The sequence below is a fragment of the Nanorana parkeri genome, unplaced genomic scaffold (genome assembly GCF_000935625.1).
Source record: "Nanorana parkeri isolate BGI_ZX_2015 unplaced genomic scaffold, ASM93562v1 scaffold408, whole genome shotgun sequence".
Lineage (NCBI taxonomy): Eukaryota > Metazoa > Chordata > Amphibia > Anura > Dicroglossidae > Nanorana > Nanorana parkeri.
In genome coordinates, this window is record NW_017306676.1 from 97,925 (window position 1) to 112,405 (window position 14,481).

At 37.9% G+C, this 14,481-nt stretch overlaps 1 protein-coding gene across 1 annotated transcript in view; it reads left to right on the plus strand.

Annotated features, from left to right (window-relative positions):
* The window catches only part of CAP2 (CAP, adenylate cyclase-associated protein, 2 (yeast)), a 102,934-nt gene extending 89,388 nt beyond the window's left edge, over positions 1 to 13,546 (plus strand). Inside the window, 7 exon segments of the mRNA XM_018559639.1 lie at positions 5 to 31; positions 3,810 to 3,975; positions 4,586 to 4,752; positions 5,992 to 6,115; positions 7,974 to 8,056; positions 8,791 to 8,931; positions 13,250 to 13,546. Of these exon segments, the coding sequence (XP_018415141.1) occupies positions 5 to 31; positions 3,810 to 3,975; positions 4,586 to 4,752; positions 5,992 to 6,115; positions 7,974 to 8,056; positions 8,791 to 8,931; positions 13,250 to 13,333 (792 nt within the window). The 3' untranslated portion in view covers positions 13,334 to 13,546.
* Positions 13,547 to 14,481: the final 935 nt, after the last annotated feature.

Genomic DNA, 14,481 nt, shown 5'->3' on the forward strand with positions numbered 1-14,481 from the left:
AAAGGGCCCCGTTCATCAAGACTTAAAAGCTGTGGTCAGAATCTGGATGGTCTCAAGCTTTAATAAATTGAGAATTAGAAACATTCAAATCTCAATATAAGAATATAATATAAGAATAAGCTGAGATAACAGCAACTGCTTTAAATTGGCTACATGAACAGTTATATTAAAGTTCAAGTAAAGCCCAAACTTTTTTTTAGTGTTGGATAGAATGGAGAGGGATTAGAACACATCTCGGGGAGATTAGGGAGATTGCCCTCTCTATAAACTCCTTGGTTGTCATCAGATTTTGCGTTGTCATCAAAACAGGAATAGATGGAAAATCTTCCAGTGGGGACGCTGCTGACTACTTCGGATTTCCCGTTGGAGGGATTTCTGCTTACTCCCTATCAGACAGGAAGCAAAGGGAAATCCCCACAATAGGACACAGATGGCAAAACAGTTGACAGGGATTATAACCTTTCCTTACTCTATTCCAAACTAAAAAAACGTTTTGCCTTCAGTTCTACTTTAAGTACTTGTATATAACTAGACAATCTAAGAGAGAATGATTTATAATACACTATAAGTAAATAAATACTGATTTTAACCCCTTCACGACCAGTGACATACATAGTATGTAATTGGCAGCAGGCCCGTTTAAACAGACTCCTGGTGGCCTGCTTTACAATAGAAGCGATTTTGGTGACTCAGCTGTTGCCAGATCGCTTCTACAGGCCGGTAAACTCAGTAAAATGTTGCGCTGATATCGTGCAGCATAAAAGTTTGCAACTGCCACCATTTTATTCTACAGGGTCTGGGCTTTCAGAAAATATATATAGTTTAGGGTTTGAAGTAATTTACAGGCCTTAAATTTGGATTATATCATGGGTGCAAAAAACGCGAAGAAAAAAAAGGCCTCAGTCATTAAGGGGTTAAACATGGCAGCTAAATTTGCTTTAGGGTTTACGTATGTTCTAAAATATTTGTGATGGCGTGAATATTTGTGAACATATGATGCAACAATCAACAAGGAAATGTGGTTAATTTACCTTTTACAGAGGTTTTTCCCATAGTCATACACTGCTGTGGAATTATGAGATCACGCGGCTGAGTCTGGCAGATACACATGTAGAAGTGAGCAGGTATCATGTTGATATGCATTTGAACAAACCACACAGCAGGAGTCCTGGATAAACAGCCATGTTTTCCGAGATACTTAAGAATGTGCTCTCCCCTTTCAGTGACAAGTGAAGTGCCTGAACATCAGCTGTTTCTTCTTGTAAATTCTATACATGAAAGCACATCAGGACAGTGTGCGGACAGGTGGCTTTAAGAGCGTGCCGAATAGAAAAAGCGTCTACATTTCCAGAAGGAGCACCTTAACAAAAGATCAGTGTCTGTGTGACAATCCACCTGTTCTCCAGAGATGACATCCGATATGTAGTGTTCTCTACCCCTCGCCATGTGTCTTTGCAGAGAGGAAAAAAGCATGTGTTACCTAGCCACATATGCTGACTGTACAGTGTTTGTATAACACGTAATTCATGTCTAAATAACAACCTCCCTGTAACACATCTCATTAGTACATGTAATATATGTACTATACTCTATCAGCAAATGTATACAAAATTCATTTGGAATCACTAAGATGTAGAACAAAAAGTTTTATAGTATCCCATATCCTGTAGTATTTATTAACCACTTAGTTTGAAAGTTTGACTGAAGATTACTCTGTCAAGCAACACTGTACCCAAATTTTTTTGATACAGTGCTTTCAATGTTTATAGCTTTTACTATATAAAGAGAAAAAAATAAAACTTTGCGGAAAAAAAACAGTTTTCCTTACTTTCTGTTATAAAACTTATCAAATGAAAATGTCAGGACAATACCAAAACCCCCAAAATGACCTCTTTATGGACACCCCAGTAGACACCCCAATTCGATCTGATTTTTTGCAAAAACATTTTTTTATGAAACATGCCAGTATTGAGGGGGTTAAAACATGGAGCTTGGTAATTTTTTTGTTTTTGTTTAAGTAAGCGGGGCATGTCCTGAAGACAATCTTCACACCAGTGAAGAAAAAAGGTGAATCATGAAATCACAACACAATAAAAAGAAAAGTGCACAAGGGTGCTTTCGGTCTTCCTTCGAAGAGGAAGAGCCATGAATCCCTGAACCACCCAGGAAGCAAGGCTCCTGACAGGGGCAAGGCCAACCCAAGTCCACCTAGCCGAAGCCAGGCGGACCCCGATCCTTAGGGACCTACCGAAGTAGGTCCTCTAAGTACTAGGTAGGGGCTCTCCCAAAGAGAGACCCCCAAGTTTGGGGAGGTAAAGATAACTCATAGTGGCCACAGAACCTGCCCCCTAACATCAGGATAGGCCAAGATAAAAATTGCTCTGAGCTAGCTAAAAGGCCGGCCCAAGAAGCGTAGTGCAGAAAAAAAAAGCTTTGAGTGCCGTGACCTAGTGATGGTGAATCACAGTGGGGTCCCACACCCATAGTGATTTTCCAACACCCCTGGGATGCTACCACCAGAGGGCACAGCACAGTGGGTCTCTGTGCTTCCAGCCCTCTGGCCAGACAAGGTCAACCCCATTCCCATTAGAAGGTACCGTATATACTCGAGTATAAGCCGTCCCGAATATAATCCGAGGCACACACAGGAGAAATTCCTGCCTACAACTTGCGACTATTACTCCAGACGATAATAGCCTGCCATCCCCAGCCTCCGAGGTTACTAGTCTGCAACCCTCCCAGTTCTGTGGCAACACTATTTTGCCTTCGGAAGCCCCAGGGTATACTAGACTGCCAGCTCCTTCTCCAGAGACAACAACGTTCTCCTCTGGAAACTGATAAGAACATATACTACACTTGATCTTAACCAAAAGGCCGAGCTTGGTAATGGTGCATTAGATTCAAAAATTGCATAGGTCATTCACAGAGGGAGGCAGAGGTGAAAGGGTTCATGTACAGATCACATACAGTGGGAAGATGGAGATGAAGAAGTAAATGTACAGATGTGCAGGATAAGGGAGATGAAGGGGTAATTTACAGTTTAGAGCAGAGATAGAATGGAACTGACATACACTATAGAGAAGAGGGGGTGGAAGGTCTAAAAAATGTAAGACTTTATTTTTTTGTGCTACTGCAGCTTGTTTTTCATCAGGAACTAATGAATGACTCATCCATTCATTAGTTCGCTTAGTCTCCCCTACCTCTGTTGTAATAGGAAGGGCAGGGCTTGGAAATGTAAAAATTGCTATGTGATCGCTGTGATAACCAATCACAGCAATCACAAGGCACAAAGCTGGAGGACGTTCTTGTCTGAAGCCTGAACACAGAAAACTAATGCAGCCACCTCATCTAAGGACTGGTAAGCTGCATTATTTTAAATGTTTGTTTTCAAGTTTAGATACACTTATTTGTATCTTAGGGTCACATTTATGGAGGGCACACTTCCCCCACCTCTGAGCAACCCTATACCAGATTATTTTCATCATAGTAATTCCTGTACCTAGAATGGGCATACATTTTCTATTGTTATATATAAGTTAGCAAAGCTGTATTTATCATAAATAGTGGTGGTCACTTTCATGTAAACAACAAAAGAGGGGAAACTGCTGGAGCTAGCATGTTGTGTATGTGAAAAAAATTTACTTTCACTTGGCTTTATGGATTTGATTTCTATTCTAATGAGCACACCATATGTATGGCTAGAAAATAGTATATATTGTACAATAAAGTAAAATTTGTAACGCGTTCCTAGTAACTGACATGCATAATCAATATATATTTTACAGTTATCCTCAAAAGAAGAACCTCAGCACAATAATGTAATATCAGGACCAAGTTTCCCTCCACCACCACCTCCGCCACCACCTCCAGGACCTCCTCCCAGTTCAGATATTTTCAATAAACCCAAAGATGACATGTCTCAGGATCGATCCGCACTCTTTGCCCAGCTCAACCAAGGAGAAACCATTACAAAAGGTAAACAAAGTTAAAAAAAAAGCATGTGTGTGAGCAGCAGGCACGCAATGGCTTGTGTTAGAACATAAATGACATGGCTGCTTTGTGCTAAATATTCTAAGTACAAAAATGAGAGGCACGTAGGAATATCACATTTGTAGGATAAAAAATTTTTGTACCTAAAACCTACATTAGACATACCAAATGCAGACCTTCATTTTTTTAAACAACAAAGAGGCGTTTTGATTTATGTTGAGAATCTCAACTGTAGGTGGCTTTATAATGAAACTTCCCAGATTCCCAAAGACTAGAGCTGACCATACACCAGTAGAGTTTTGTTTGAAAATGTGTATGAAAATGATTGTTTTTAGAACATTCATTTGATCTTCTAATGGCAGTTTTTGTCCGTAGTGATGAGGAAAATAAAAATTTAGTTTTGTTTAATTCTCTTAATTAAACTAAATTCTAATCATGAATGTGATTTTCTTTAGGGAAACAAATTGTACATATTGTAATTTGCATGGGTTAGGCTCAAAAGAAATCTGTGATGACAAGATCGAATGCTATGCTGAACAATTTCATAACACAATACTTGTAACACAATGCATGTATATGTTGTAACATTCTACAGGGCTTAAACATATTTCCGATAACCAGAAGACCCACAAGAACCCTAAACTTCGTGGGCAAGCTGTATCAGCCCGATCCCCAACACAGAGTTCAAGCTCTAGCTCTCCAAAGGCACCACCCCAGTCTTATTCTCCTCTGCTAGAGCTAGAGGGAAAGAAATGGAGAGTGGTAAGTTATTATATCTGGTTACAAACCTAAAGACTTGTTTACCTAGCTTCAAGCTGTTATTGAACATTTAGAAATGGGTGTTATGCAGTACAAAGAATAAGACAGAAGTGAATAGAGGAAGATGGAAAGCAACCTAGCATATTTAATCATATAAAGATAGCCATACAACGGGTTGAATTTCGGCTGATTCCTGCTGGATCGGTTGAAATTGAAGCTATGGGTGGTCCTATCAGCACCACCCATTTAACAAGAGTCGGGTGGAAGATTCTCAGCCAAATGATGACTGCATCCTATCAGATGCAGTCACTGTATGGGTGTTCAAGAAGCCACGGGCAGCGGCAGGGTAGATTCACTTTGGTTGCAGCCTTAGGCAAGCCATACATGCTTTGTTTTCTCTCATTCACCCGAAGTAATTTGATTCAACCATCCACATTAATCAGTGGGCTGAATGAGAGAAGACGAAGCATGTATAGGTAGCCTTATGTTCCCATAGATGTACAGGTTTGGGAGGCAGTGGGACAGTTTATATGCATGTCACCTTGTTGGATTGAGAATGTATGACCTATAGCTCATTGTTCAGTTTCGTAAAGTGGTAAGTCAGCCATCCCGTTGGCTGAAACGCAGGCATTTAGAAAAAGATCATTCATCTCATTTTATGCAATAGGACAAACTAAACTACTTTTCGCTATCAAGCCAATGCTTACTGACCATCTGACATCTACCTTTAGACCAAGCAGACTATGGGGAATTTCTGGGAGTCTGGTGTATGGTGGGTGGTAGACGGTAGAGTATTTTTATTTATTTTCTTTTTTTTTTATAGCTTAGACAGTTTTGTTACAATTTAGCATAAAATTATAACAAGTTTCTATTAGAAGTTTGTGGCTAAATACAAAAAGTATTTTAAACAAACATCCTCCCAGGAAATGAATGATGCATTGCAGTTAACTATGGGAAAAGATAAGACACTGAAAGCCTACATTAAGAAAAGAGGGTTAGTGCTATCATATTATAAGTTTCTGACACAAGTCAAGCATGTGTGTAATGATTGCTCAGTGTGTGGTGCTGTATGGTTTGGGGTTATTAGGTAATGACCCTAAGCTCTTAGCTTTAAGTGCTACAGGTGCAGATAATGCAGAAGTCCTTATTTGGTAAAGTTTTTTGTCTTAGATTAGTGAAGACTTTTCTTACAACAGTTTGTGTTCAGCTGTGAACATTGCCCTGATATCATTCTAATTTTAGGAGTACCAAGAAGGAGAGAACAAGTTAGTGATTTCTGAGACTGAGCTCAAACAAGTGGTTTACATTTACAAGTGCAAGAAGACAACATTGCAAATCAAAGGAAAAATCAATTCCATAATAATAGGTAAGAGAAGTCAACAGTAATAAAAAGATCCTACACTTGCTGATCAAGTATGTACTATTTCACCTAAGTGCTACTTATTTGAAATTAAAATTGACCAGATAAAGAGATTATTTACAAAGCCAAACAGTAAAGTATGACATGCTTCATTTGCATGTTATGACAAACAGCACTGGAGCTTCAGATTTCAGCCAACGCTTTTTTTTCAAATCATTATGTACTTACCACTTCAAGTGCTTATATCGGCATGGTTTTTACAAGGGATGAGCTCAAGTTCAGTTTCGAACTTAAAGTGACACTATACTCAGGAGTTAAATCTTAAAAATGCACTTAAGTACCTTAACTATTAACAAAAATTTAGCTTATTTGTGTATCACACAGTTAATGTATATTTAAAGTGACACTAAACTCAGCTATAAATCCTGCATATCATCTCTGAATTCATACTGACACTCTCCTTCCTTCTGGAGGGTGGCTACATTTGTTCTCCATGGTGTCTGTCCCATGGTCCCATTTTTGTTAATAGTTAAGGTACTTTAATGCATTTTTAATATTTAATTCCTGAGTTTAGTGTCACTTTAAGTTTGTACGAACCTGAAAGGAAGCTGTCAGTGCTGGCCCACTGCTGCGACCAGGGCAGCAATTACTTTATATGGCCATATTGGGACAATCGCATTGACCCAATGTGGCCATATAAGGTCAATGATGTCACCAGCATCCCACGTGCTCTGTGTACATGCAGCTGTGGGGTGGGAAATGGCCTGGCTGCAGCTGATTGGGTTGGCACTGACTTCTTCCTTCCAGATTCAGATGAACTCAAATTGACTGCAAACTTGAGTTCCACCCTAGTTTGTACACATTTCCTTAGCTTTTGCCATTTTTAATGCAGTATAATAAAAGTTGCAATACAAATAGCTAAAATGTGTTGTTGCACAGCTACACTATTCAAAATCATAATAGAACCAGTAAGGTCATTCATCCATTTGTCATGTTCATGTCATCCACTCATGAAAATGATGTCTACGTTGAAGTCCTGCCAAACGGTAATTTTTGTTGTTGTTTTGGATAGCGTAGGTAAGGTAACTCAGTCAGTTATTGTGTTTCTGACTTTGTCAATGTCTGGGAGCTTTCCCCTCATCTCCTATTCCATTGTCCCCATTACAGTAAGTAAAGGTAAATCCAATCAAAAATGGCCAGTCTCTGTGACCGCTGGTTTCCTCTCATCTAGGGGAGATATAGTCCTATATTCTGTCATGTGTCCAAAACATAAAGTGAGAGTATATTTTGTCAAGGGGTATAGAGACAGAAATAAAACCAAGGTCCTAACTTTTTTTTTCTAAAACATAAAAATATAAATTGGCTGCTAAATGCTGGTAAAGCTATCATCTCTTCGTTCTTAGTTCTATAATAATCCACGAGCATGCTATGAAGTAAACTGATTTTTTATCCCTATCCTGGGAAATATTGGCTTTTCAATTTATGAATATATTAAAGTGGAACTAAATAGCAACTGTGACAGTTTTTACCAGAGGCGTGCCTTGAATGTAACATACACTGCGCATGTGTTTGTAGGCAGGATGTAAATAAAACACTATAGAGGACAATATTGGTATCTTTGATTAAGGATTTAATAACTTTTATTTAAAATTTAAAACTTTAGCTTCCTATTAGGAAACAGTTAAATTGGTTGGTGTAGTTCCACTTTCATGATGTTTCTAAATGAACAAGTAGCCTACATTTTCCACTGTTCATAGAGAAATCTTACCTAAAATGAGTTGTTGTTCATAAATTAATCTTACCTGAAATGATTTCCTATCTAATGTTGAATAACATGTTATTTTTTATTCTTTACTGTTTTCAGACAATTGCACAAAACTTGGCCTAGTGTTTGATGATGTTGTCGGCATTGTAGAAGTCATTAACTCTAAAGATGTTCAGATACAGGTAAGCAAAGTACATTTTTTGGTAGACCAATTAGTGTGGGCAAGTGGCTCAAGTTTTGGCCAATTTAGCAGAATGTGGCCGAAATTTGGGCCATCCATGGCAAGCATAAGAGTTTTTCGTTTTGGAAGTAAATGGCATATCAAGAATTATCCTAAAAAATCTTTTTTTTAAAACTTATAAACAAAAATGAAAACAGTAAGGTTTTCATGGATTAGTATTTCATAATAACTCATGATGTCAGGTGATTAGTAAATACTGATGAGGGGTCCATTTATCTGGAGAGCAGATATTGCTATCTGCTCTCTGTTACAGTCTGCCATTTATATCCACACCTTTTCCTGCATTTTTCGGCCTAGGCCTATTTATAAAAATGCTGCCTGTGGTGCCCCACAGAGTTCCCTCTGCTTAATGCAGCAGAGAGACATCAAATCTTTGAAGCACATTGCTTTGCTTTATAAATGTACGGTATTTGTTTTTGGTTTTTTTTAAAGCAAAAAGGTTGCTAATCTGATGTTTTGCAGCTAGACATAAACATTTTATCAGGCAGTGAAATGGTCCCCAATTACCACTCATTAGGGCTACCATAGAGTACCAAAAGCTGTGAATGATTGGGCTGTAATATCATAGATAGTTATGTGTTTAATATATAGCTATGATTTCTGAAATGCAATGCAAATTGGTGGCTGTTTCATGGCAAATCACAGTAAATGGTGCAACTTTCTTTTTGTGTACAGGTCATAGGGAAGGTGCCAACAATTTCAATTAACAAGACAGATGGCTGTCATGTTTACCTGAGTGAAAGCTCAATTGACTGTGAGATTGTAAGTGCCAAATCTTCGGAAATGAACATCCTTATTCCGGACCATGGAGATTATGTAAGAGAAAACTGTGTCTATTTTTACTGATAACTGTATAAATAATGACATTTCAATTTGTTTTGTCTGTTAGTGTTTTATCATTGTCCCATCATAGATAAAATATTGTATAGTCTCTTATTTGATACCAGAGGTATGTATTTTTGAAAATAATAGAAGAAAATTCTGGATTTGTGACCATCAGGCATTTGTAAACAAAGGAGTGCAAAGAAGAATACTGATGTGCTAAGCGCATAATCCCATACCAAATGATCAGATATCAAATCTGACTATTGAAACTAAAATCAGATTGTGTCCCAAAGGATTAATGTCATTTGGACTTTCTCGTTTTCTTTTTAGCGGCTTTACTATGTGTACCCAAAGTGACCTTACTTTTAAACTTTGTATTGCTTGTCTATAAGATACTAGTTGACAGAACCATCAAATGCAACACATTTACTATGCAATGGGTTTTCTGCCCCTGCTATGAAATCCAACCGGGAACTTTTACTTGTTTGTTTATGGCACTTGAATGGCACAATGGTCGTCCACATAATTTTAATTTTTAAACACAGAAGATGAACTCTGAGTGAGAAGCTAAATACTCACAGGCAAATACTGTGAACTATTTTAACTTCCAAAGAATTTGTAGTTGTGTTCAGCAAGTCTTGTGATCCAGGCACCTTGCCTACCTACTGCTAGCCCTTGCCATTCATCTAAAAAATACTCTTTCAATTAATTCAACATAAATGATCCAGCACATATATTTTTTTCAAAGTCACCATTGTTTTATCTCCCCATCACCCTACAGCTACTATTAAGTACATTTTAAAACTAAACTGCATCTGAAATTTGTAATGTGTTAGGCAACAATGAAAACAGAGAAATTGGGCATATAATGTTACAATTTATTGTCGTATTCAGTAGATTTGAAATACAAGGTTTTTAAAAAAATTAGCTTTCTTTGTCATAAATTTGTTTTTTTTTGTAAGCTAGCATTTATGATCTATTGTCATTGGAGATTATGTTGTTACCATGGGTTGAAGGAGCATCCAGTGGGTTAGAAATTTGCAGTCCCAGTGAATTAAGGTGGAGACTCGCCAGACCGAATTCTTTGTAACCATATTGCACTGCCTGACCTTTCAACTTTGATCAGTAGGGTTACAAAGTGATGTGCTAGCCCCCTTGCACTAAAAGGGTGGTTAAGGGTTAGTGTGGTGGGCTACATATTCCTGTGTGCCCCTTCCCCCTTGTTCACAGTTCTGAGAATCAACAGTCCTGTAACTGTTATTTAGCTGCTGGGTCCCAATTTTCTTTTATTTCATATTCATCTATTTTTTGCTAGGTTAAAAAAAATTGCAGTATACTTTGAATACATGCATTGGTGCTATGCGGTACCATTCATAATGAAAATACTAAATGCACAAATTTTGGTCCATTGTGGTGCATTGGATCACCCATTCAAATTAATAGGCTGCCCTAAAGCAACACACAATAATGTGCAACACAATGTGCTTTAACGCACTGCAGTGCACCAAGCTGGTGTGAATGGGCCCTTAGTGTTTCAAGGTCTATTATTTTGGAAGATAAATATTTTATTTTGCTAGAGCCTTTTTTTATTTAGGGGTCTGCATACACTTTTTGCTGCTCTTTGTTGGCGCATGCTACTGCAATCTTGTGCGGTAAAATAGTGTGCACCAAAGCACCACATATTTATTCTCCCTATTGCCATAGCTGCTATTAAATGCAGACCCACTTTAACCACTTCAAGACCAGGTGTTTAGACCCCCTTCCTGGCCAGGCCATTTTTCAGTATTCAGCGCTGCGATACTTTGACTGAAGTTTATTCCGTCATGCAACGCTGTACTGAAATGAATTTTATACCATTTTTTGGGAACAGATAGAGCTTTATTTTGGTGGTATTTAATCACCACTGGGGTTTTTATTTTTTACTATAATTAGGAAAAATTAAAGGAAATTTTTTTTAAAATACGTGTTTTTTTTACATTATGTTAGGAAACATTTATTATTACCCAGTTTTTTGGTAAAATATAAAAGTCAGGGTCACATCGGATAAATAGACAAAAATATGAGGCAGGCCTAAAGTAAGAGGCAGAGATAGCAGATTCTGCAAGACATAGTGGGGTTCAGAACAAAAAGAGGCAGTGATGTTCCAGCAGCTGGAGCTTACTGCACGCATCCTGGTGGTGCTGCAGTTCATTATAAAGTACTCTGGCTTCCAAGAGGTCCTTCGTCAGGCCAGAAGGATTTGTGTCCACTTTAGATGGTCATTCCCAGCCATGGCTCACCTAGTAATAATACAGCAATACATAGCAATAGTACAGCACCAACACGAGTTACCTGACTCCCCCACGCGCTGGAACTCATCATTGAGTCTGTACCAGCAGTCTTACCCCAGTACAAGGGTAAAATTAGCAATCTATGGCCGTTATCCCTTTACCTCAGCTGGCAAATTTATATTGTCCGCTGCAGGGTAATTTCTCAAAGTTTGAGGTCACATACTGTCCAGCCATGGTACAGTGGCTATTGTTTTTCAAATAATACATTCTAATATCTGTTTCAAAATAAAACCTACCTTGTTTCTCCTTCTTATATTACGGCCTAACCAAGATATTTACATACTGTTTAGCTACTAAGCAATATGTGTGGCTTTTGCTTCTCAGATAATACACTGTAATTTCTATTGCAATAAAAAACCTGTCTCATCTCTCCTTCTTACTGTATGGCCTTACCAAGATATTAACATACTGTCCATCAATTAAATAATATTTGTGGCTTTGGTCTCTTGGATAATAATCTCTCATTTGTATTGCAAGCTAAAACCTACCTTCTCTCTCCCCATATATTGTGGCCTAACCAGCAACTTATGTACTGTCCAGCCACTGTACAATATTTATGGCTATTGTTTATCAAATAATGCACTCTGTCTATTTCAAGATATAACCTACCTTGTCTCTCCCTCTTACATTGTGACCTTACCAAGCTGCTTACATACTGTCCAACCACTGTGCAATATTTGTAGCTATTGTCTTTTAGATAATACGGTATCATTTTATTGAAAGCTAAAACCTGTCATACTTTTCCTTCTTATATTGCGGCCTAACCGAGCTGTTCACATACTGTCTAGCCACTGAACAATATTTGTGGCTATTGTTTCTCAAATAAAACACTCTAATTTGTATTTCAAGATAAAAAATAAAAAGTCCAGAGCACAAAAAAGGACAGTCTAACTTGGAGTCATGGAATGTAGAAGTTTAACATAAATGCAATAGGTATAGGAATCCAGCAGGGTCACCAAAACAATCTTGAAGCTCTTAATAAAAGGTGGCCTGGAACGCACCCACCAAAAATCTAAAGGGAAAACAACAGGGTATAGAGAGCAATAATAGTGTAGTAATCACTTTTAAAATAACAGTATAGAATGCACTCACAAGGAGGGAATATAAAGAAAGTTTATCTGTGCCCCAAAAATCTCTTTTAAAAACTTGAAAATGAATCAGATTGGGATGCTGCTGCTGCTGTAATAAACTGAAAATAAATGTAAAAGTTAAAAGATCAGTTACAGATACCAAATATATGATGCCAGAATATGGTATCACTGACAACATTTGTAAAAATTGTACTATTCTGTAAAACCACATACAACTTATAGGCATCTCCCAAACATTTAATTTAAAGGATTGGAATTTTTTTGCATGTCACCCTCAAAGTTGCATTAAAAGGACCCTCTTCCGGCTGTACAGTGATTTTCTAAATTTTTTTGCTCTGTTAAATGTCCCCTAAATGTGTTCAGCTCTTTTTTTGACAACAGCTGGCCTATTAGCCTTGAAAATGAATGTAGTATTCACCCCCCCTATAAACTTTAATGGGATTTACTGTTTCAAGTTTGGGTTTCACATATTTTAAACGGGATTCGACAAACCCCTCACTAATTGAATCCAAGCATATTCAGCAAAAATGTAATACTAAATGTAGAAATGTAGAAACAGCAAACTTTTTCAGAACTGCTATGTGTTAGAATTGTAAAATGTGCATAGAATTTACATAGTATGATTAGTGTTTTATATGTAGCAGTTACAACAAGAAAGCTCCCACTGAAAAAGTCAGAGGTGGCTGTACTGTGTGTGAACTCATGATTTTTATCTCTGCTTTGTAATAACAACTTCCTGGGAGTTTCAATGGGCAGAAGTTCATAATCCGGACTTGTCTGATTTCTAAAGACCTAGCCATTCATGCAATTTGAATCTCATTCTCTCTGGTTTATATATTGTAACCCAAAGTTTATATAATCTTCTCTGTTGGTTTTGTTTCCCTGTAGAGAGAATTTCCTGTTCCTGAACAGTTCAAGACATCATGGGATGGCTCAAAGTTGGTCACTGAACCTGCAGAGATGATGGGCTAATTTGTTACTGTCATTTTGTAAATGCATTCGACCCATTATATATGTTTTTAAAGCTGCATTTCACTTGGGGTATGCTGCATGCAGCCTTAGTGTGCAGTATACATAAACAATATATAATAATCTAATGAGCATTTCCATCTGATTCTCCCGGAAGCAATTTATAGTGAACTTGCTGAGAACATTTATAGATTTAATAGTGATACCTAGCTAACGTTTCAAATGATAGAGCAGGTTGTTTAACTCTACCCATTTAAATATCATCCTCGGTACATTAAAAAATTCTTCCGTGGCAAGCTTTAGCCAGCTGTTTAATTAATTCTTTAATTATCAAGTTTGTTTAATTTGCAGTTTTACGTTTCTCTTTATGATGACTGTAGACAAAATTTTGTTTTTGAGCTGATATGACCAAGATTTAGCGGTATCCTTAAATTGTCCGTGTATGTATAAATGGATAGACAAAAAATTTGCCTGCACAATCAAATGATTCTGTAAAATGCAATACCGTCATTGGAGTATTGGGTTATATCAGAAAAAACACTTCTTTTTATATGTCTGGCATTGATTTTACTTACAAGGTAATATTTTTACATGAAAAAAATGTGTTGATTTATTTTGTGGTACTTGGACTTACGGCCGGTGCGCACCTGGGCAATCGTGCACGATACCTGGTTATGCACAAAGTCGCCCATCATCGACGATCACACTGTGGGTGCCAATATTTTCTAATGGCAGCCCAGTTGCGTCGATCGGATGGAGCGGTTTCCCGCCGCGATTCCACCTGTGCATCTGAACACGATCATGGCTAAAACAGCCGTGCGTCGTATATCGCGGAAAAAAAAGTTGCATGTACCTTTTCTTCTGCAATTGCCACGCGGATGTACCCTATTGGAATCAATGGGGCTGCGCTGCAATCGCTGTCTGCAATTATGCATGACTGCGCGATCCCAGGATCGCCCAGATCTGCACTGGGCCTAAAACATTGTGCATAACCAGCAATTATTGCTTTAGCTACGTAATAAACAAAAAACCCATTCATAAGCACATAAACATGATTGAAATGTGTGGTGTTGATAAAGGATCACCAGGCAGCAAACCAATGCTCGCTTTAGATCTTCAGAGCTCAGCTAGCGGTGAGAGTAAAAATGATC